The sequence below is a fragment of the Trichomycterus rosablanca genome, chromosome 3 (genome assembly GCF_030014385.1).
Source record: "Trichomycterus rosablanca isolate fTriRos1 chromosome 3, fTriRos1.hap1, whole genome shotgun sequence".
NCBI lineage: Eukaryota > Metazoa > Chordata > Actinopteri > Siluriformes > Trichomycteridae > Trichomycterus > Trichomycterus rosablanca.
The window spans coordinates 52415157-52438404 of record NC_085990.1 but is presented as its reverse complement, the minus strand read 5'-3'; the positions used below and the strand labels follow the sequence as shown (position 1 = coordinate 52438404).

Below are 23248 nucleotides of genomic sequence, written 5' to 3'. Positions count from 1 at the left end.
TGTAGTCTGTCTGTCTATCTATCTATCCATAGTCTGTCTGTCTGACTATCCATAGTCTGTCTGTCTATCTATCTATAGTCTGTCTATCTATATGTATATCTATCTGTAGTCTGTCTGTCTATCTATCTATCCATAGTCTGTCTGTCTATCTATCTATAGTCTGTCTATCTATATGTATATCTATCTGTAGTCTGTCTGTCTATCTATCTATCCATAGTCTGTCTGTCTATCTATCTATAGTCTGTCTGTCTGTCTGTCTGTCTGTCTGTCTGTCTGTCTGTCTATCTATCTATCTATCTATCTATCTATCTATCTATCTATCTATCTATAATCTGTCTGTCTATCTCATCTATCTAGTTTTTTTTTCTTTTTCCCCTTTTTCTCCCTTTTAGAGCGTCCAATTGCCCGATTGCGTCATGCTTCCTCTCCACCAATGCCCATCCCCACTCTGATTGAGGAGAGCTAACCCACGCCCGCTCCGACACGTGGGCAGCAGCCATATACATTTCATCACCTACACTTTGACGAGTGCAATGCGGATAAGCACTGTGTATGGAGAGACACACCCTGACAGCACTATTTTCTCATCTCTGTGCAGGCGCCACCAATCAGCCAGCAGAGGTCGTAATTGATCTTCTTGCTGTGAGGCAACAGTGCTACCCACTTAGCCACTGTGCCGCCCCGCAGACGCTTTCCATCCAAAGCGACTTACAGTTGGGACAGTATACAGTCTAAGCAATTGAGGGTTAAGAGCCTGGCTCAAAGGCCCAACAGTGGTAACCTGGCAGTTGTGGGGCTTGAACCGGCCTTGGACTGGGTCGCTGAGCAGAGTTAGCCTGAAGGGGCAGTAAAGCGGGGTATAAATACCGCGATAGGGCGGACGGTATCCACCTTTCTCTCCCGTAAAGGCATGTGTGCGTTTGCATTATGAGATGGGTCCTCAGCTGAGTAATAAAATAGATTTTTTGCTTTCACTATTACCCCGGTTGTCTGTGTCAATCTTTAAGGGTAATTTTGAATTCCCACAACAATACATGCAGACATGATCGGCTGTATCTGAGGCGAGAGGACGATTGAGGCTCCCTGACGGATTGGCACCCAGTCCGCCCAGTGATCCCACTGCAAAAGGACCAGGATAAAGCCGTGTTAAGACGTGAAAATGACATTTTAATTGTGTCTGCGGCATCAGAAGTCTCATACACGACTAATATTCTGTGGTTTGGTGTAGCGGTGAGGAGTTTTATCCTGGAACTCGAGGGAAGAGAAGGAACGCGGTGTAAAAGCTGCTTGCATTTGCACATATTCTGAGCTTTCTCACACACCGTAATTGGCTGTTTTCATTTTGGCGTGTTCCCCACATCAGACACAGAGTGTCAGTTCGCTTCCCCAGCGAGTGCTTCAGTAAGGGACTGCGGAGGGGGCCGTCCTCCGTTCATTACAGCGCGGGGTCGCTCGCGGGTCACCTCATTCCGCTAGCGTCATTACGCAACTTATCGGCTCCTCTTCTCGGCGAGGCCTGACCCAGCACTAAATATAACCCTGACAATTAGCGCTATCTCGCTAAAGCTGGCTAGCGCTCGAGGGGGGGGGAGCGAGGAGAGGAGGCGTGCCGTAATTGGACCTCTTAGGTGTGACTGAAAAGCCGTGGAGACTCGGGACGCAGCCTTGAAAGAGCGACGGGGAGAGAACGGAGAGGAAGAAAGAGACGAGGAATTAGTCACGCGAGGAAAACGAGCGCAACGAGATGACGTGAGGGAGGATGAGGTTTATACATTTGGATGGGTTGCCAGTGTGAACGATAAGATCCCTGAGGGAGGGAGGAAGGATTAGGAGGTGAGAATCCTCTATGAAGGCCTGCCTGCATCCTGAAGCTCTGCTGCTTCGTTTAAAACCGGCGACTTTGATTTCCTAATGAAAAACGCTTGTTTGCGATGCCTCTGAGCCACCGTCCACACGTTTCTATACCAGTTTTAGCTCTACCCCTGCGTCCCTGTGTCATATTTTTGCTGCCTGACTGCAGTGTTGCATAAATGATGGAGGCTAAACTGTGAACTGCTGACTTGATTGTTTTGCATCCCCTCCCTGAACCGCCTGCATTTATAATCACTGAATTCATGCGTTTCAGCCAGAACAGTTGCTAACAGGGTAGTAAAGCAACTATATAATGGAAATGACATGCTTCCAACTTTGCAGCAACAGTTTAGGGAAGGGCCTTCACTGTTCCAGTTCCTTGTGCACAAAGCTAAATCTATGAAGGCATGAAGAAAATCTTGGTTTGAAGAAGCTCCAGTGACCAGCACAGAGCCCTGACCTCAGCCCCACTCAACAGCCGCTGTCCCGTTATATGTCCCCAAAACTGTCCTGTTTGGGCTACACACCGATCAGCCATAACATTAAAACCACCTCCTTGTTTCTACACTCACTGTCCATTTTATCAGCTCCACTTACCATATAGAAGCACTTTGTAGCTCTACAATTACTGACTGTAGTCCATCTGTTTCTCTACATTTTTTGTTACCACCGTTCACCCTGTTCTTCAATGGTCAGGACCCCCACAGGACCACCACAGAGCAGGTATTATTTAGGTGGTGGATGATTCTCAGCACTGCAGTGACTCTGACATGGTGGTGGTGTGTTAGTGAGTGTTGTGCTGGTATGAGTGGATCAGACACAGCAGCGCTGCTGGAGTTTTTAAACACCTCACTGTCACTGCTGGACTGAGAATAGTCCACCAATCAAAAACATCCAGCCAACAGCGCCCCGTGGGCGGCGTCCTGTGACCACTGATGAAGGTCTAGAAGATGACCGACTCAAACAGCAGCAATAGATGAGCGATCGTCTCTGACTTTACATCTACAAGGTGGACCAACTAGGTAGGAGTGTCTAATAGAGTGGACAGTGAGTGGACACGGTATTTAAAAACTCCAGCAGCGCTGCTGTGTATGATCCACTCATACCAGCACAACACACACTAACACACCACCACCATGTCAGTGTCACTGCAGTGCTGAGAATCATCCACCACCTAAATAATACCTGCTCTGTGGTGGTCCTGTGGGGGTCCTGACCATTGAAGAACAGCGTGAAAGGGGGCTAACAAAGCATGTAGGGAAACAGATGGACTACAGTCAGTAATTGTAGAACAAAGTGGGGCTGATAACATGGACAGTGAGTGTAGAAACAAGGAGGTGGTTTTAATGTTATGGCTGATCAGTGTATATGTATATATATCACACAGAGCCCTTATCCACTGGCATGGTGCCGGTGCTGGTGCCAAAATCCTGAATAGAATCACAGGTTCACGGCCAGTAAGAAATCGGTGTCGTTCTGTCTCTATAATCCTGCTGGTCTGGAACCGGCGAACCTGTGACGCAAGCGACCGGTGGACGGGAGCTCCTAGCATCACCATAGTAACATTGTTTACCCATCTTTCTGCCATTTACGACTAAAAGCAAGAGGACCGCAGCAATACCAGCAGTACTGAATCATCAGTGATCGATGGAGGAACCAAGAGCATCACCGCTCTGATTGAGGAGAACGAAGCTGACCCACGCCCCCCCCGACACGTGTGCAGCGGCCGTATGCGTCTCATCACCTACACTTTGACGAGTGCAGTGCAGCTCAGCGTTGTGTACGGAGAGACACAACCCTGACAGCACTCTTTTCTCATCTCTGTGCAGGCGCCACCAATCAGCCAGCAGGGGTCGTAATCGCACCGGTCATGAGAGAGAGACCCCATCCGGCTTAGTCCCGCCCCTATCTGAACAACAGGCCGATCGTCGTTCATGTGGCCGCTCAGCCTCAGAGCTGAGATTCGATACGATGTATTCGAGATCCCAGCTCTGGTTCCAGCGTGTGTTGTTACCGCCGCGCCACCTGGAGTTTCTTTAAACCCGAGCTTTTCTTCATGTCTTGGGGACTAGAAAATCCTTCCCTAAACTGTTGCTGCAAAAGTTAGAAGCGTATAACTTCCTTTATATAATTTATTTATTACACCTGACAGGAACTGTAGTGGCTGAAACGCATGAATTCAAAAATTAGAAGCGGTGTCCCAATACTTTTGTCCATATAGTGTGTATACTGTATGAGAGCTTGTGTGCAGTGTTTTATTGGGTTGTATATACTGTAGAATATTGAAATAAGCGTCAGATCCAGTGTTACAGCTCCACATGTATCTGTGTTTATCTGGATTCTCCTCCCTGTTTCACTTTTAAACTTGTGTTACAGCTCCAGCTTCTGAGAAACTGTGAGAATCAGAATCAGCTTCTCCCAGAGTCTAAATAAAGCTTAACGTGGTTTAATGTAGTAAAAGAAGGAGACAGGAGCACTAAACTTCTCTTCATTATTACTGATCATAAGCTTTGCTCACGTTAAGCGTTGTTCGTACGGCCTGTGTTGTTTTTACCACATCGTATCAAACAGTTCGTCTCATTGGAGGAGCTTTGAAAAGGCTCGGTAAGCTAAACGACACCGCCTCACTCCATAGGAAACGACGGCACAGGCGGCACAAAAGCGGTTTTGCCGCTTCTCATGTGAACGCGCCCTACAGATGACAGAGAGGGTGTTAGAGCTCTCCGGTGGTTGGGTAGATTTCTGAGGTCTGAGGACGAGGGGGGCGGCGGAGCTTTTCGGATGAGGGCTGCGGGTCCGAGCCCACACGTATCGACACAATGATAAAAGGATTTCGGTCTGACGGACGCCCGCACCCTTTCCCCTTTAGCATCCAGCAAAATAGCCCACGCTGTACTCACTCACACACACACACTCACTCACACAGATGCACTCAGACAGTGAGACGAGAGCAATAAGGGTCTGCTAATGGAATCAAAACACACTCAAGCAAGCAAAACAAGAGCAGCCCTCTGAATACACATCCTTTTCATGTGTGTGTGTGTGTGTGTGTGTGTGTGTGTGTGTGTGTGTGTGTGAGAGAGAGAGAGAGGAGAACAGCCGGGTATTGTACGTCGCACAGGAAACCATTATTGAGAGTGAAAGCAGCATTACGGAGCACCTTGCTGGTAGAAAGGCTGAAGGTCTGCGTCCTTTCGTCCAATTAGATTAGCCAGGAGAGCCATGGCGTTCTGCATGGTGCCGCCGAGGACGCTGCTCTGATGCTCCTGTCACGACAAACAAACAAACAAACACACGGTGGGGAATTAAACAAAATCCTGAGTGGAAAATAAAACCCAAACAATGAAAAGTCAGGATACAGCAGGACCGAATTATTAAGTGGTGCACAGTAACATACTGTAGCCCAATATTGCTAAGACTTATGGATCCAGGGTTCGAATCTCAGCGGTGCTATCGACCAATCAGGCGTCTGCACGAACATGATTGACTAACGTCTAGCTCACATGTGTCAAACACAAAACCCCGCGGCCCGCCACGTCATTTTATGTGGCCCACGAGAGCGCAAAAGTACATGTCGATTTTGTGACCCACGAAGCGACTGAAACTCACATCCCGCCACTAGATGGCGGTGTTTCCACATCAGCATTTAACTAACGCAGGTTTCCAACAAGTGGAGCTGAGAGATATTTACAAATAATCCCAAAATGTCCAAGTAGAGAAAAGAAGGAAGGGAATTTAATGGAAGATGGGAAAGCAAATACAAGTTTGTGCTTCAAGAAGAGAAAACACAATATGTCTTTTGTGTTATGAGGCCGTGTCTGTGGTAAAGAATTACGATATAGATATACAATATAAATTTAGCTTTCAGGAAAAAACAACAAATTGTCCAAGACTTAAAAGCAGACTGCAATCACAGCAGGATAATGCATAACCATAATGCAGATGTGGCCCTCCGTGAAAATGAGTGGTCCCAAGCCCAGATAGAAATAGGAGGTATGAGGACCACATCCTCTGCGGCGACTACTAAATATGGCAGCAGTCAGAATAATAATAATAAAAAAAATAATAAGGTTCTATAAATAAATCAGATTCATCAGCTCAGTCTAAAACTGAACATAAAAAAGAATTCTAACCTGTAATTAATGGCAACTTATTTGCCATTGTATGGCCACAATGCCATTTGCTTTTCCTCCTTTAATAAATAATAAAATAAAAGTAAAAGATCAGCTAATTGAAAGTGAGAGGGTGAGTGATTATGTGCACCAGTTTGGTACTGTATAGGTTACTGGGCCCAGCTAATCAGAAACATTGGTCTGAGTCACACTGATCACAGAAAAATCAAGCAGACGCCACTTCTCTCCAAAACATAGTAAAAGAGAGTAAAAATCAATAAGGACTGTAATTAGAGCTCCAGGTGAAGCTGCTGCTCCCTGTACAGACTGTAGAGAAAATTCAGCCTCCTTCTGGGCTGAGAGATCATCCGTCCATTAGTGATCATGACTCTTTATAAGACTCTTCATGACTCTTTACTCTTATAAGAATAAATGTTCAGCCTGAAATTATAATTTAAATAAAGATGCTTTAATAAGAAATTCATCTGTTTAAAACTAAACATAAACAAATAGTGAAACATTTAATATTCTATATATTCTAATATTATAGATGTAGGCACATAATAATAATAATAATAATAATAATAACAATAGTAATAATAATAATAGTAATAATAAAAATAATAATAAAATAATAATAACAGTAATAATAATAACAATAGTAATAATAGTATTAATAAAAAAAAATTAAAATAATAGTTATAAAAGAATAATAATGATAATAATAATAAAATTAAATAATAATAATAATGATGATAATAATAATAATAAAAATAAAATAAAAATAATAGTAATAATAAAATAATAATAGCAATAAAATAATAATAATGATAATAATAATAATAATGATATAGTAAAAACAGAAGAATAATAAAAATAATGACAGTAATAATAATAATAACAACAGTAATAATAATAATAATAACAATAGTAATAATATTAATAACAGTAATAATAATAATATTAGTAATAATAATAATAATAATATCAGTAATAATAAACCTTGAAAACATAGTATGTAATAAGGAAACACAGCCTGGATAAACTAGCAATCCGTCTCACTTTACTCACACCAAATGAAATCTTAAAAGTATCAATTTTCTTTCAGCATTTTTAACCCTAAAAGTGTCGTGTGCCGTTGTTTGACCGCTGTGCTGTCTTACTTAAAGCGTCACGCCTTCACACGCCTCCTTTAATGACCTTAATAGCATGCCAAGTTTAATTTTATTTCTAAAATACCTCGTATAAGACTATTTACCTCAATTCTTCTATTTTGTTGCATAAGTGTTCAACACAGTGCTTTCTATTGTACTGTACAATTGGGACCAGATGTAAAATGATGCAGAACCGGAGCAACCTGACCTTCTCTTTGACCTGCAATTAATTCAAACTCCCCCTGTGTTACATTAATGCCTCGATTGTATTTGAGAATTATATGGACTACAGCATTCTCATCCAGAGCCGAGAGCTCAGAGCCAGGCTCGTACACACCTTCTCCTGGTATTGACAGCCAGAGCTAAAAGCACTTTTATTTTCTCTTCAGAAAGTGAGTGTGAGTGGTTGTACTCTGCCTCTCAGCCTACACCAACATCAGTGCTCCTCTCTCTTCAGAGTGATCCCGCCTGTCAGGTGACATCACGTTCAATAAAAGCCCAAGGCGCACGGAGACAGAGGCGCGATGGGTTATTCTGCGAAGAATCAATCATCCAGGATCAGGGTAGTGATGTGGAAGGGCCGAATGGAGGCTGAAAACTTTCACTACTACTCACGTACGTCCTTTTAATGTAAAATTTCAGGAACGCTGAGGACGAGTAAGCAGGAGTTCTGGTGCCTTCCAACCTCAGTTCCAAACTGAACGAGCCAGAATTGGTTCAGAAATCTCTCCACCCACATTCTCGGCATATGAACTGATGTAGGTGGAGCTGATATTATTATTTTATTATTATTATTATAAATATAGTCGCAAGTGCCAATTTCAGGGATCCATATTAGCCCAATACATGAGTACCAAACCGTTCCTGAAGGACGATAGGATGCAGAAGCACATCTGTGTGTGTGAATATACTGTATATGGCATAACATTATGAGCACTATGAGTGTATTCTCAAAGTTGATGTTAGAAGCAGAAAAAATGGACGAGCGTGAGGATTTGACAGGCCAAATTGTGATGGCTAGACGACTGGGTCAGAGCATCATGGTATCACATGGCACCAGGATGCACTATGGGAAGAAGACAGGCCGGCGGAGGCAGTGTGATGCTCTGGGCGACGTTCTGCCGGGAAACCTTGGGTCCTGCCATCCATGTGGATGTTACTCTGACACGTAGCTCCTACCTAAGCATTGTTGCAGACCATGTCCACCCTTTCATGGAGACGGTCTTCCTTGATGGCTGTGCCGCCCTAACACAAAGCAAAAATGCTTCAGGAACAGTTTGAGGAGCACAATGACCAGTTTGAGGTGTCGACTTGACAGATCTCAATCCAATCGTGCATCTGTGGGACGTGCTGGACAAACAAGTCTGATCCATGGAGGCCCCACCTCACAACTTACAGGAGTTAAAGGATCTGCTGCTGACATCTTGGTGCCAGATACCACAGCACACCTTCAGGGATCTAGTGGAGCCCATGCCTCAACGGGTCAGGGCTGTTTTGGCAGCAGGAGGGCCAACACAACTTATTGTGGCCTTTTAAAGCACTTTGATGATGCATATCACTGATTAAACACATCCCAGCAGTATTTATTTCTTTTAGGAGATGATTGATGGAAGTTTGGGCACTTTCTCTGGATCTGGGTAGTGTTTGGTAGAAAGTGCTATTTATAACAAAGGCTATGTTATTAAATATTTACATTTTTGGTGCTTAGTGGACGCCTTTATCCAAAGGGACTGACGGTACTGGGACAGTATACAGTCTGAGCAATTGAGAGTTAAGGGCCTTGCTCAAGGGTCCAACAGCAGCACTGTCTGCAGCACTTTACACTTCTTATGCAAACCTTAAACAATATACATTTACATTTTATTAGCGGCAATAAAAATATTGATCCTAAAGTAGCTCATAAGTCATGACTAATGTTCATTTCCACACTGGCGTTTGGGATAAAGAACAGTCTGGACACAGGACTGTTAGAGTGGGCACTGATGAGGGCACTGATGAGGACTCTGAGGTCAGTGGACGTTGAGCGTTGACATGAGACACGAGATTCTCTCTAATGAGAAGCAAAGCTGCTGCAGAAGAGGCTCCACATATCTACTCCATTAACTCTGCAACCCTATTACCCATCATGCTTTGATAGGTCGGCCGCCGAGGGTTTCATTTACATAATAACTCGGCCGAGTTTTGCGGCTCAGGCGCTCCGCTCTAACAAGGCTGGGCGGTGTGGATGTCTCTCACTACAACTAATATTTCAGTTTTATATTTTACACCGATCAGCCATAACATTAAAACCACCTCCTTGTTTCTACACTCACTGTCCATTTTATCAGCTCCACTTACCATATAGAAGCACTTTGTAGTTCTACAATTACTGACTGTAGTCCATCTGTTTCTCTACATGCTTTGTTGCACCTTTCACCCTGTTCTTCAATGGTCAGGACCCCCACAGGACCACCACAGAGCAGGTATTATTTAGGTGGTGGATCATTCTCAGCACTGCAGTGACACTGACATGGTGGTGGTGTGTTAGTGTGCGTTGTGCTGGTATGAGTGGATCAGACACAGCAGTGCTGCTGGAGTTTTTAAATACCGTGTCCACTCACTGTCCACTCTGTTAGACACTCCTACCTAGTCGGTCCACCTTGTAGATGTGAAGTCAGAGACGATCGCTCATCTATTGCTGCTGTTTGAGTCGGTCATCTTCTAGACCTTCATCAGTGGTTACAGGACGCTGCCCACGGGGCGCTGTTGGCTGGATGTTTTTGGTTGGTGGACTATTCTCATTCCAGTAGTGACAATGAGTTGTATAAAAACTCCAGCAGCACAACACACACTAACACACCACCACCATGCCAGTGTCACTGCAGTGCTGAGAATCATCCACCACCTAAATAATACCTGCTCTGTGGTGGTCCTGACCATTGAAGAACAGCATGAAAGGGGGTAACAAAGCATGTAGAGAAACAGATGGACTACAGTCAGTAATTGTAGAAGTACAAAGTGCTTCTATATGGTAAGTGGAGCTGATAAAATGGACAGTGAGTGTAGAAACAAGGAGGTGGTTTTAATGTTATGGCTGATCGGTATATAATACTTTACACTTGAAGTAAATGAAGGCTGGTTATTGAGTCCTGACGGGTTAATCATGTTGTAACTCAACTTTAGGGTTTAGGGTTGAATAATTGAGACATGGCAGAATTAAGAAATCATCGTGCTACTCAAAAATACTCCATCATTCATTTTCTGTCTTCATTTTAAATCTTGTTCTCTTTGGGGGGTTGAATATATGGTAATATTTTACTGTATAATACCATTGTAGCTTATGTAGGTGGAGTTAAATTCCCACTGCACGTAATATACTGTATTTAAAAAATAATAAAAATAGAACGAATATTTTCTGACCCACACACTCTATTTCTCCACCCACTAAAGAGCTGCATCACCATGTAGCATATGATGTAGTTTAGTTTAGAAACTGACAGTAATTGTGAATGGCAGCCAGTATTATGTAGGAATCAGAGCACCAATAAACCAGTGTTACCATTTAAAAAGACTATAAATATTTCCCATTATCACCACACCTGTTTCCATTACCACACACTGCACGTTAATGAATGATCTAGGTGGTATCTTCAAGCTAATTGAATAAATGAGAAATGAATAAAGAAAAACCTGCAAAATTGCAATCTGCATCATTATTATTATTATTTCTATTTGCATCAATAATAAAAATTAATACAAATAAAATGCTAAGTTGTGTTAAATCAAAATTTTTGACATACTTATATGCATCAGAATTCAAACCAACCTCCTGACGTCACGTGCTACGCTGCTTGAAAAAACTCTTCTTTAATTAATCAATTTATCTGAAATCATTATCAGGGTGTGGCTCTCCATACACAAAGCTGATCCGCATATGAACTCGCATATAATTCACTAATAGTTTTAATTGATTTTAAGCAAGAATGAAACCATGAAGGTAAGAACACAATGCCACTTTCTTCCATTTCCAAAAAAAAAACCAAACAAACAAACTTTTCTTTTGTGTCCATTTGTGCCCTAAATCGCTGAAAATGTTCTTTTTTTTGTTTGCAATTTTCTCCCCTAATTTAGTCGTATCCAATTACCCTGATTGCTTTACGCTTCAACACGTGTGCAGTACGACTGCATCTTTTCACCTGCACAAGGTGAGTTCATATGCGGATCAGCTTTGTGTATGGAGAGTCACACCCTGATCAGCGTTATTCCTCGACTCTATCAATCAATCAGCCAGCAGAGGTGGTAATTGCACCAGTTATGAGGAACCCTGGTCTGGCACATCCCACCCTGTATGAACAAACAGAGCCTAGTGGTTAGGGTGCTGGACTAGTAATCAGAAAGTCACTGGTTCAAGCCCCACCACTGCCAGGTTGCTGCTGTTGGGCCCTTGAGCAAGGCCCTTAACCCTCAATTGCTCAGACTGTATACTGTAATAGCACTGTAAGTCACTTTGGATAAAGGCGTCTGCTAAATGCTGAAAATGTAAATGTAGATGTTCATGTAGGCGCCCAGCCCAGCCAGATGGCAGAGCTGAGACTCAATACGTTGTATTTGAAATCCCAGCCCTGGTGTGCTAGTGTGTTTTACCGCTGTGCCACCTGAGCCGTGTAAGAATGTTTTACTTCAGAGTCTGGGCGGCACGGTGGCTAAGTGGGTAGCACTGTCGCCTCACAGCAAGAAGGTCCTGGGTTCGATCCCCAGGCGGGGAGGTCCGGGTCCTTTCTGTCTGGAGTTTGCATGTTCTCCCCGTGTCTGCGTGGGTTTCAAACTTCAGAGTCTAAAAATGTGACGCTCTCCGCGTCCCCCTTCTCAGACCAGAATAAAAATGAACACTTTATATTTTTATTTGTTATTACTATAACGATCACAATTTTCAACATGACCAGTTCCCTAAAAAAGGCTGCATGGAAATCCTAGGTAGAGAAACAAACCCCAGCAACAAAGCAGTTCTATTCTACAGGCTCTGAGTGCACTTACCACAATAACCTGGAAGATAACAGGCAAGAGACGACTCTCCTGGACGAGCCTGGACAAGAAACACACACACACACACACACAGAGTGATAATCAAGCATGGACCCTGCACTAGTGCTGTACGAGCACACTGAGGTGAAGAAAACAGTGACAGAAGAACAAACCAGCAGACGGGAGCAGGACAGGCTGACAGGGAGCGACTCAAAAAGGCTCGGCCCTAAAAGCGTATGCGCGTCCTTATTGAAAACGACTTCCCTCACACTCGTATTGATTAAGTCCTTTATTTTACAGCCAATTACCACGTACACGCAACGCCGGTCAAAGGAGAACGTCACAGCGCCGGGTGAAAACGAGAGCGGGATTGAATGAAATTAGCTAACGAGTCAGACTGAATATTAATCACGGTGCTGGCGCGGCACTAAACGATGATGTATTGCAGGCCTGGGAAACACCTCTCTATTCTCCTCACGTGGATAATGCCTCTGTGATCCGGGTGTGTTTCTATATGACCGAAGTGTGGAGTTTTGATGGTCTAACAAGATCATAACACTTCATACAGCATGACAGTAAAAATCTGTCTGAAGTTTATGAAACAAGTTTACAACAATGATCTGTTGTACAGGTCCTATACTACTACTACTACTACTAATAATAATAATAATAATAATAATGTTTAACAATGTTTCTCCAAGAGAGATTGGAGGGGATTTGCATATATCTCCCTTTCCAGTGCATAATATTAAAAGATTAAGGAAATCTGGAGGAATTTGTTAGACCTTAATATTTGGAACGGGACAAAATAAGACCTGAAACACTTCATCGCTTGGTATCATTAGTGCCAAAACGTCTTTTTAATGGTTGTGAGAGGGAACATTGATGTTACAAAGTGGTAAATTCATATAAGTTCAATTTACATAGCGCCTTTCACAAACCCAAGGACGGTTTACAATGTAAATATTTAAGGAAAGAGCAAATAACATCATTACATATAACACAAACCAACACAGCAAAACATACAGAGAAAGAAGAGTAATGTATCGACGTTTGAAAGAGAAGATGGAGGAACAGTCATGAAGTCTAAAACGAGGAGGATCTTAGGGCATGGTTGGGGTGGTAAGGGTGAAGGATTTTGCTAGGGTAGTAAAGAGCGAGGCCATGATGGGCTTTAACAGTAAGCAGAATTATTTTGTATTTGATACGGGCGGTTATTGGAAGCCAGTGCAGTTGGTGAAGGACGGGAGTGATGTGAGCAGGAACCTAGATTAGTAGATTTAAGGACTCTGGCTGAGTCTTGGATGAACTGGAACCGGTTTTCCAGCTTAGATTATACAATAAAAATGTAATATATTGATGATGATGATAAAACGCCAAATCAGAAAAAGTTGGGACAGTATGGAAAATGCAAATGAATAAAAAATGCAGTGTTTCTTACATTTACTTAAATTTAATTGCAGACAGAATAAACCCAAGATATTTCATTTATTATTAAACATCCATTCCTGCATTTCAGGCCTGCAACACATTCCAAAAATAGTTCGAACGGGGGCAATTTAGGGCTAATAATGAGGTGAAAACCTAAATAATGATGTGATTCCAAACAGGTGATTGTAATCATGATTTGGTACAAAAGCAGCATCCAGGAAAGGCTGAGAGTCTCTGATGAGTAAAGATGATCAGAGGATCCAGTTTGTCCACAAATGTGTGAGAAAATGATTGAAATGTTTAAAAACAATGAACCTCAAAGAAAGATCAGAAGATATTTGCATATTTCTCCCTCTACAGTGCAGAATATCATTAAACCATTCAAGGAATCGGGAGGAATTTCAGTGCGTAAAGGCCGAGGGTGCGAGCTTAATCTGAACACCACAGTTGTGAGAGGAATGCTTTACAGTCCCAACTTTTTTTGGAATGTGTTGCAGGTCTGAAATGCAGGAATGGATGTTTATTAATAAATGAAATGAAGTTGAGCAGATAAAAGATGAAATATCTCAGGTTCATCCTATCTGACATCAAATAAAAGTCAAAGTCAATGTAAGAAAATATTTTTAATTATCATTTTCATATTGTCATGAATTTTTCTGATTTGGGGTTGTGGAGATACGCTGGAGGATAAATACATTCTGTTTGCATAATCAATCAGCAAGTTCCAATATTTAAAAACAAATAAATAAAAAAACAAGGGTTTGTGGTTGGGTAACTCTTTAGTTAGTTAGCTTGAGGTAATAAAGATTTAATTATAAATGTAGGTGATTAGAGCTGCATGTAAGATTAATATTCATGTGTGTGTGTGTGTGTGTGTGTGTGTGTGTCAGTGTTTTAGTGTAACCCCCCTATTTCCATACAAAATTTAGCCATCAGTGGTCTTTAAATGCAACAACTTCTAATTAGTTGCCAGGATCTTTACAAATTTGCAATTTTAAAACACCTAATGATGCCTTCGGCAGTACGCATTAGTAAATAAAAACATACTACATGAAATTCAGTAACTAATTTTCTTTGGGGCGGCACGGTGGGTAGCACTGTGGCCTCGGAGCATGAACAGCCTTGGGTTCAATTCCCCAGTTGTATGGCCCACTGTGTCTGTGTGGGTTTCCTCCGGGCGCTCCGGGCCCTTGAGCAAGGCCCTTAATATAAGTCGCTTTGGATAAAAGCGTCTGCTAAATGCCAAAAATGTAAATATAATAATTGCCCTGTGATAGACTAATGAACTGTCTCAAGTGTTTCCCGCCTTTCGCCCATGGAATTGCACCCACTGCGACCCTGACCAGGACAAAGCAGCAGTAAGACAGACAATAAATGAATGAATGGATTCCAAATAAATTATTTTCTGCCTAAAGTTCAGTAAAAAGAAATGAGGTCTGATTTATTTTCCAAGGACCGGGGTAGCCTATTGGGTAGAGATTTGGGCTATCAACTGGCAGATTGTGCGTTTGAATCCTGGCTCTGACATCACTGTTGGGCCCCTGAGCAAGGCCCTTAACCCTCTCGTCTCCAGAGGCACAGTACAATGACTGACCCTGTGCTCTGACCCCAGCTTCCAAACAAGCTGTGATATACGAAAGAAACATTTAATTGTACTGGACACTCTCTCACTTTCTTATCCACTTAGGGGGGGTGCTATTCCAGCTTTTCAATGGGGACAAGGCACACAGTAACACACTGGACAGGGTGCCAGTCAATCGCACACATACACACACACATTTACATTTTTGGCATTTAGCAGACGCTTTTATCCAAAGTGACTTACAGTACAGTTACAGTATACAGTCTGAGCAATTGAGGGTTGAGGGCCTTGCTCAAGGGCCCAAGAGCAGCAACCTGGCAGTGGTGGGGCTTGAACCAGCAACCTTCTGATTACTAGTCCAGTACCTTAACCACTAGGCTACAGCTTGCCACACACACACACATACCCCATAATTAACCCACACAGACATGGGGAGAACATGCAAACTCCACACAGAAAGGACCCGGACCGCCCCACCTGGGGATCGAACCCAGGACCTTCTTGCTGTGAGGCGACAGTGCTACCCACTTAACCACCGTTGTACTGTACACTGAAACATTATACTCTATTAACAGCCACTGTATTGTGTCTATATACAAATAATAAATACAATTATGACTCTGCTAAATACGTATGATAACTGCTGTCACTTATCAGCTAAAAATGTATTAAAAAATACGAATAAAAACAGTATCAGGCCTCGCTAATGCTAATTATCATCACTGACATTAATACAGTCTATAATATCATTCACATCTTCAGCATTTAGCAGACGCTTTTTATCCAAAGAGACTTACAGTTGTGACAGTATACAGTCTAAGCAACTGAGAATTAGGGGCCTTGCTTAAGGGCTCAATAGTGGCAACCTGGCAGTGATGGGGCTTGAATCGGCAACCTTCTGATTACTAGTCCAGTACATTAACCACTAGGCTACAGCTGTACACCATCATTCACCTGAGCCGACGTACGCTGATGCCCACAGTCCTGATCCCTCACCCACACACACACACAGGTACAGGACAGCAGAGTGAACAGCGCTGATGAATGGCACTACTTTATCTTCCTGTCGGACAGACGGGAAACGTTTCTGTATCGCCTCTCTGTGGTCCGATCGCACTCCATTAGCTCTATAAAGGCTGAGCGGGCCGGCGGTCAGCGTGTCCATCCATCATCCTTAACGACAGCAGGTACACACAGGCGGACCGGGTCGAGTAGAGAGCACAGATCCCGTACAGCTCTGTGGGTAGCACTGTCGCCTCACAGCAAGAAGGTCCTGGGTTCGATTCCCAGATGAAGCGGTCCGGGTCCTTTCTGTGTGGAGTTTGCATGTTCTCCCCGTGTCCGCGTGGGTTTCCTCCGGGAGCTCCGGTTTCCTCCCACAATCCAAAGACGTGCAAGTGAGGTGAATTGGAGATGCATGTTTGATTGAATGTTTTTACACTGTGGGAGGAAACCGGAGCTCCCGGAGGAAACCCACAGACACGAGGAGAACATGCAAACTCCACACAGAAAGGACCTGGACCGATCCACCAGGGAATTTCTGACGTATAGGCGACGTCTTTAATCCAAAGCGACGTACAGTTACGACTGAATACAGTTTGAGAAATTGAGGGTTGCACAGGAGTCCAACCGTGCTACTGTAATGGTGGTAAGGATTGTTCCAGCAACCTTCTGAGGTATTAGTCCAGTACCTTAACCGCTGAGCTACCACTGTCTGTATACCACTGAGATGAAACGGAACGTCCACTGGAACGCCCAACACCACCGCATGCCTTTCAACTCTAATCAACTCTAAATCTGATACTAAAATCTCACTGGTTTCTACTCATCATGAGTTGGCATGTTCTCCCTCTGTCTGTGTGGGTTTGGTGGTTTAGCTTTGACTTCAATAATGTTAAACACGTTTACATTTGGGACATTTAGCCGACGTCTTTAATCCACTGGACGTACAGTTACGACTGAATACAATTAGAGAAATTGAGGGTTGCTCAGGAGTCCAACAGTGGAACTGTAATAGTGGTAAGGATTGATCCAGCAACCTTCTAAGGTATTAGTCGAGTACCTTAACCGCTGAGCTATTGCTGTGTCTATATCTCTGAAATGAAACGGAACATCCAATGGAACGACCAACACCAATCCAAAATCAACTCCCGCTGGTTTCTACCCATCACTGCAGGGACCGATACCGAATGATTCGAGTCTATTCCCGGCACCGCGGCCGTCACAAATCGACGGGTGGTTACAAATGGCCCGTGTCCGCTGCGCCGCGTTAATTCCGTACTTTTGCAGAATCCTGATTCGAGATGTGTGAGATATTAAAGGAGCATTTTCATGGAAATGCAGACGGCACCGACTGGCATTTAAACAGGTAAATGTCAGCCCAAATACTCCCTGGCATAGATAATAATAGAGGCGCGGCACAATCTCCACGGCTGCGGAGAAGGTTTTAATGAAATCTGTAATCAGATGGGGAGGACGGCCGGTGGTTATGAGGGCCCCCGTTTCACTCTTTAATTCTTATATTAGCGCAAAACACGACATTTAGTAGCGCATGGCTTTCTCTATAGAGAGCATGTGTAGAATAATTAATAACAAAAGTGAAACACCTGAATCCTATTTACTAAATACTACTGTGTCCAAATAAGGTGACCAGAGGTCATACATACATACACCGACGAGGCATAACATTCTGAGCACTGACAGGTGAAGTGAATAACACTGATTATCTCTTCATCACGGCACCTGTTAGTGGGGGGGATATATTAGGCAGCAAGTGACATTTTATCCTCAAAGTTGATGTTAGAAGCAGAAAAATGGACGAGCGTGAGGATCTGAGCGAGTTTGACGAGGGTCAGATTGTGATGGCTAGACGACTGGGTCAGAGCATCTCCAAAACTGCAGCTCTTGTGGGGTGTGTCCCGGTCTGCAGTGGTCAGTATCTATCAAAAGTGCTCCAAGGAAGGAACAGTGGTAAACCGGCGACAGGGTCATGGGCGGCCAAGGCTCAGTGATGCACGTGTGGTCCGATCCAACAGACGAGCTACTGTAGCTCAAACTGCTGAAGAAGTTCATGCTGGTTCTGATAGAAAGGTGTCAGAATACACAGAGCATCACAGTTTGTTGAGTATGGAGCTGCAAAACCGCAGACCAGTCAGGGTGCCCATGCTGACCCCTGTCCACCGCCGAAAGCACCAACAATGGGCCCGTGAGCATCAGAACTGGATCACGGAGCAATGGGAGAAGGTGGCCTGGTCTGATGAATCACGTTTTCTTTTACATCACGTGTGCGTCGCTTACCTGGGAGACACATGGCACCAGGATGCACAGTTAAAGGATCTGCTGCTAACATCTTGGTGCCAGATACCACAGCACACCTTCAGGGTTCTAGTGGACTCCATGCCTCGATGGTCAGGACTGTTTTGGCAGCAAAAGGGGGACTGACAAAATATTAGGAAGGTGGTCATAATGTTATGTACAAGGCTTGAGGGTCTTGCTCAACGGCCCAGCCTGGCAGAGCAAGGACACAAACCCTCAACCTGCAAATTTTGTTCTGATTGAATCTGTTCTAATTTAAGGCTTCGTGCTCTGCCTGAAATATAAAAATACTCGTGTGTGTTTTGACCCCACGCTCTGCCACAGAACTGGACACAGTGGGAGCAGGCGCTGTGTAATACTCAGCACGTACAGTGTGTGGGTTCGGCATGCCAGCTTTACCTGCCAGGCCAGACGTACACCTCAACATCTTAGACATTTTGACTAAGCGATTGCTGACTGAATTGCCGTAGGATTGCTAGGACGCCTCATAGTGCAGATTAACCAGTGAACGTGAGGAACTTGAATGCTACACGTATGAAAAACCTTAAAGTTTTTATTCACATATTACACAGGATCCGTGAATAAGACAGGGCCTTAGCCATACCCTTTGTCTTGTTTGGCACCGAACTTCTTCCTCTGCCCATTTTCCATCATGCTGGTGCAGAGCGCTTGTGTGTTGCTAACAGCGTCTGGTCTGGCAGGTAAAGCTGGCATGCCGAACCCACACACTGTACGTGTTGAGTCTTACACAGCGCCTGCCTGCTGTGGATTCAGTCTGCTCCCACACACCCCGTCCACTCTAATAAGTCTCCACTGGAAGACATCGTCTCAGCAGCAGGCTGAGTGTGGTCTGATGGTGCAGGGATGTGTTTCTCCTCTAGTGTGTGTGTATCCTACACTGACATTTATTTATTTATTAGGATTTTAACGTCATGTTTTACACTTTGGTTACATTCATGACAGGAACGGTAGTTACTCATTACACAAGATTCATCAGTTCAAGTTTAATATCAAACACAGTCATGGACAATTTAGTATCTCAGTTCACCTCACTTGCACGTCTTTGGACTGTGGGAGGAAACCGGAGCTCCAGGAGGAAACCCGCGCAGACACGGGGAGAACATGCAAACTCTACACTGAACGGACCTTTTTACTGTGAGGCAACAGTGCCACCAGTTCCACCCACCGAGCCACGGTGTGACCATATCGCTGGTTAAAATGTACACGTGTGAGTGTGGTGTACACCAAGAGAACGGCAGAGGACCGAACGAACCCCTACAGCGTATTACGTTATCAAAGGAAATCGATCCAAAGTTATTCTGATTCGACTCAATGATTAAGCATTTCTATTCTGTCAGGAGTGGTCTCTTTCAGGATGACAAGTCTACAATACATAGTTCATCCTATCAAGTCACTGACAGGTTTAATAAATATAACATAGAAGCCATATGGTACAGCCTATAATTTAAATCCAAATAAGAAGTATAGACTAAAATAGGGACATTGTAGCCTAGTGGTTAGGGTGCTGGACTAGTAATCAGAAGGTTGCTGGTTCAAGCCCCATCACTACCAGGTTGCTGCTGTTGGGCCCTTGAGCAAGGCCCTTAACCCTCAATTGCTTAGACTGTATACTGTCACAGTGCTGTAAGTCACTTTGGATAAAAGTGTCTGCTAAATGCCACAAATGTAAATATAATGTAAATAGGAATTCCTGTTAGGAATGGGGTTCGATCCCTACAGAGAGTTCTAGAATGTAGGACAGGGGTTACAGGAGTTGTTCTGGTAGCTCACTGGGGTTCAGAAGGCAACTAAAAGACTTCACACTGGGTCTGTCTGAAAACCTAGTGACCTGCCCTGCTCCCTACTGCCTGCCTCTAATAACACATGGAACTCGGCGCCCAGGTGGCCACTAGATGGCACCCGGCCGACCGGTGGCAACGAAACGAAGGAGGCGCTGGTGTGCTAGTGGAATATCCCAGAATATCTTGGACTCTAGCACACCAGCGCCTCCTCGGTTCGAAACTCGGCGTTGCCACCGGTCAGCTGGGCGCCAACTAGCGGGCATAATTGGCAGTGTCGGTAGGGAGGGATGACCGGACTATGTGGGTGGGGTCTTCAAACACTGTGTAAGGACCCTGATTGGTGGATAGTGGCGCCTGTGCAGAGCGCATGGGTGGAAAAGGGTTCCGTTAAAGGCTGCACGCGGGTCGGAGGAGGCGTGAGCAGCAGTATACCCACCTCGACTGCAAAAAATCGTGGATCCCCTAGCAGTGGAAGACAAATTGACTACAATAAATTGGGAGAAAATGCATAATATATTATGGTGATTACATAACCACAGTTTTAGCTTACTAAGCTAACACAGTTAGCCTCAGGATGTTCAGACCAACAGGCTGAGGTGACACAACCCGCTAGCACACCAGCTAACGTCTCCCTCCGTGTACCGAAAACTGTTAAACCGTCCCTGATGAGCCTGAATTTACAAATAAACGACACTCGTATAATTCAACCTTTATACACATTAAACATCAAAGAGATTTTATTTACATTTGAAAAAAACTCTGTTGGTTGCTCCGCATTATATTCGTCTGCCACTGAATGCTGGGATTGTCTTCAGCGCTGAGGAGGCGCCGGACGCTCCCTCGTTATTCGGTCAGATCATCACTCAGAATTAAGGAGCCTCAGTAGGAGCATTTTAGGGAATCTAAGAATTTAGACACGCCCTCTTCTCGGGAGCGCAGGATGCTTAACGCTAAACACCCCGGCTGACCGAAAGGTGCCGTGGGATGGCAAACGCCTAAATGTCCCTGCAAAGCGACTGACCAGGTACCAGCGGTAGTACTGAGCTGATCAGAAGCCGGGTCAGCTGGAATGAAGATTTATATAAAGCTGAATTGTACAGTTTATTAACAATAGCGTCTTGAATAAAACGAACGTAGCCGTCTATCTGTGCGTATTAAAGCTGCACTGTGCAAAATAAGGGCCAAAGCATCCGGTGTTTCTAGTTAATTGGAAAGTTTAAACCGCTAGCAGAAGCGGTAATGAAGGAAAGGCGACGCCTGTGCACTGAACCCGCTAATGTCCCCAATTTGCAATCTCATTTTACCCAGAGACCCACTGAAGGTCCCTTTTTTTTAAGACTTTATCAAGCGGTGGCGAACGCAATTTAATTTCCCCATTGTAAAGCGGAATGACTCCTCACAGGCGCCGAGGGGGGGCGGGTGTGTTCGGGGGTGGCAATGTGGAAGGTGGCGACGGCAATCGTTCTCCGATTGCTGACATCAATTTGAATAGTTCAGCTGCAAAACGTGCTCTATCAGCACTGAGAAAGACAATGTGCTGAGAGGTCGGAGAGAGCCATTAGTGAAACAGCAGGGGGATAAGAAGGCGATAAGGAAAACGTCCACGCACACACACAACCATACACACACACACACACACACAACCATACACACACACACACACAACCATACACACACACACACACACACACACAACCATACACACACACACAACCATACACACACACACACACAACCATACACACACTGCAAGGAGCAATGAGTTTGCAGACTACAAGGGCCTGGAGATTAGCACGAGGAAGCCTAGTATAAGAATTGCTGGTATGAGAAAGTCTACTGGGAATATGGTTGGTGGGTGGAAGCTTAGCATGAGGAAGGTGGGATGTTGAAGGCTGGTATGAGAAAGACTAGCGTGAAAATGTCTGGTATAAGAAAGGATGGCATAAGGAAGACTGGTATAAGAAAGGATGGCATGAAGAAGGCTGGTATGAGAAAGGATGGCATGAAGAAGGCTGGTATGAGAAAGGATGGCATGAAGAAGGCTGGTATAAGAAAGGATGGCATGAAGAAGGCTGGTATAAGAAAGGATGGCATGAAGAAGGCTGGTATAAGAAAGGATGGCATGAAGAAGGCTGGTATGAGAAAGGATGGCATGAAGAAGGCTGGTATGAGAAAGGATGGCATGAAGAAGGCTGGTATAAGAAAGGATGGCATGAAGAAGGCTGGTATGAGAAAGGATGGCATGAAGAAGGCTGGTATGAGAAAGGATGGCATGAAGAAGGCTGGTATAAGAAAGGATGGCATGAAGAAGGCTGGTATAAGAAAGGATGGCATGAAGAAGGCTGGTATAAGAAAGGATGGCATGAAGAAGGCTGGTATGAGAAAGGATGGCATGAAGAAGGCTGGTATGAGAAAGGATGGCATGAAGAAGGCTGGTATAAGAAAGGATGGCATGAAGAAGGCTGGTATAAGAAAGGATGGCATGAAGAAGGCTGGTATAAGAAAGGATGGCATGAAGAAGGCTGGTATGAGAAAGGATGGCATGAAGAAGGCTGGTATAAGAAAGGATGGCATGAAGAAGGCTGGTATGAGAAAGGATGGCATTAAGAAGGCTGGTATGAGAAAGAATGGCATGAAGAAGGCTGGTATGAGAAAGGATGGCATGAAGAAGGCTGGTATAAGAAAGGATGGCATGAAGAAGGCTGGTATGAGAAAGGATGGCATGAAGAAGGCTGGTATGAGAAAGGATGGCATGAAGAAGGCTGGTATGAGAAAGGATGGCATAAAGAAGGCTGGTATAAGAAAGGATGGCATAAAGAAGGCTGGTATGAGAAAGGATGGCATGAAGAAGGCTGGTATAAGAAAGGATGGCATGAAGTAGACTGGTTTGAGTAAAGCTGGTATGAGTAAAGCTGGTATGAGTAAAGCTGGTATGAGAAAGGATGGCATGAAGAAGGCTGGTATAAGAAAGGATGGCATGAAGAAGGCTGGTATGAGAAA

At 44.1% G+C, this 23248-nt stretch overlaps 1 protein-coding gene across 6 annotated transcripts in view; it reads right to left on the bottom strand.

Annotated features, from left to right (window-relative positions):
- Positions 1–23248, bottom strand: part of ulk4 (unc-51 like kinase 4) — a 185841-nt gene that overhangs the window by 57249 nt on the left and 105344 nt on the right. For all 6 annotated transcript variants that reach the window (XR_010011246.1, XR_010011245.1, XM_062991455.1 and 3 more), the window contains 2 exons: positions 12131–12179; positions 5012–5117 (listed from right to left, as the gene is read on the bottom strand). Coding sequence is in view for 4 of the 6 variants with exons in the window: in XM_062991455.1 (XP_062847525.1) it covers positions 5012–5117; positions 12131–12179 (155 nt within the window). In the remaining 2 variants the exon portion in view is untranslated. The remainder of the gene's footprint in view (positions 1–5011; positions 5118–12130; positions 12180–23248) is intronic.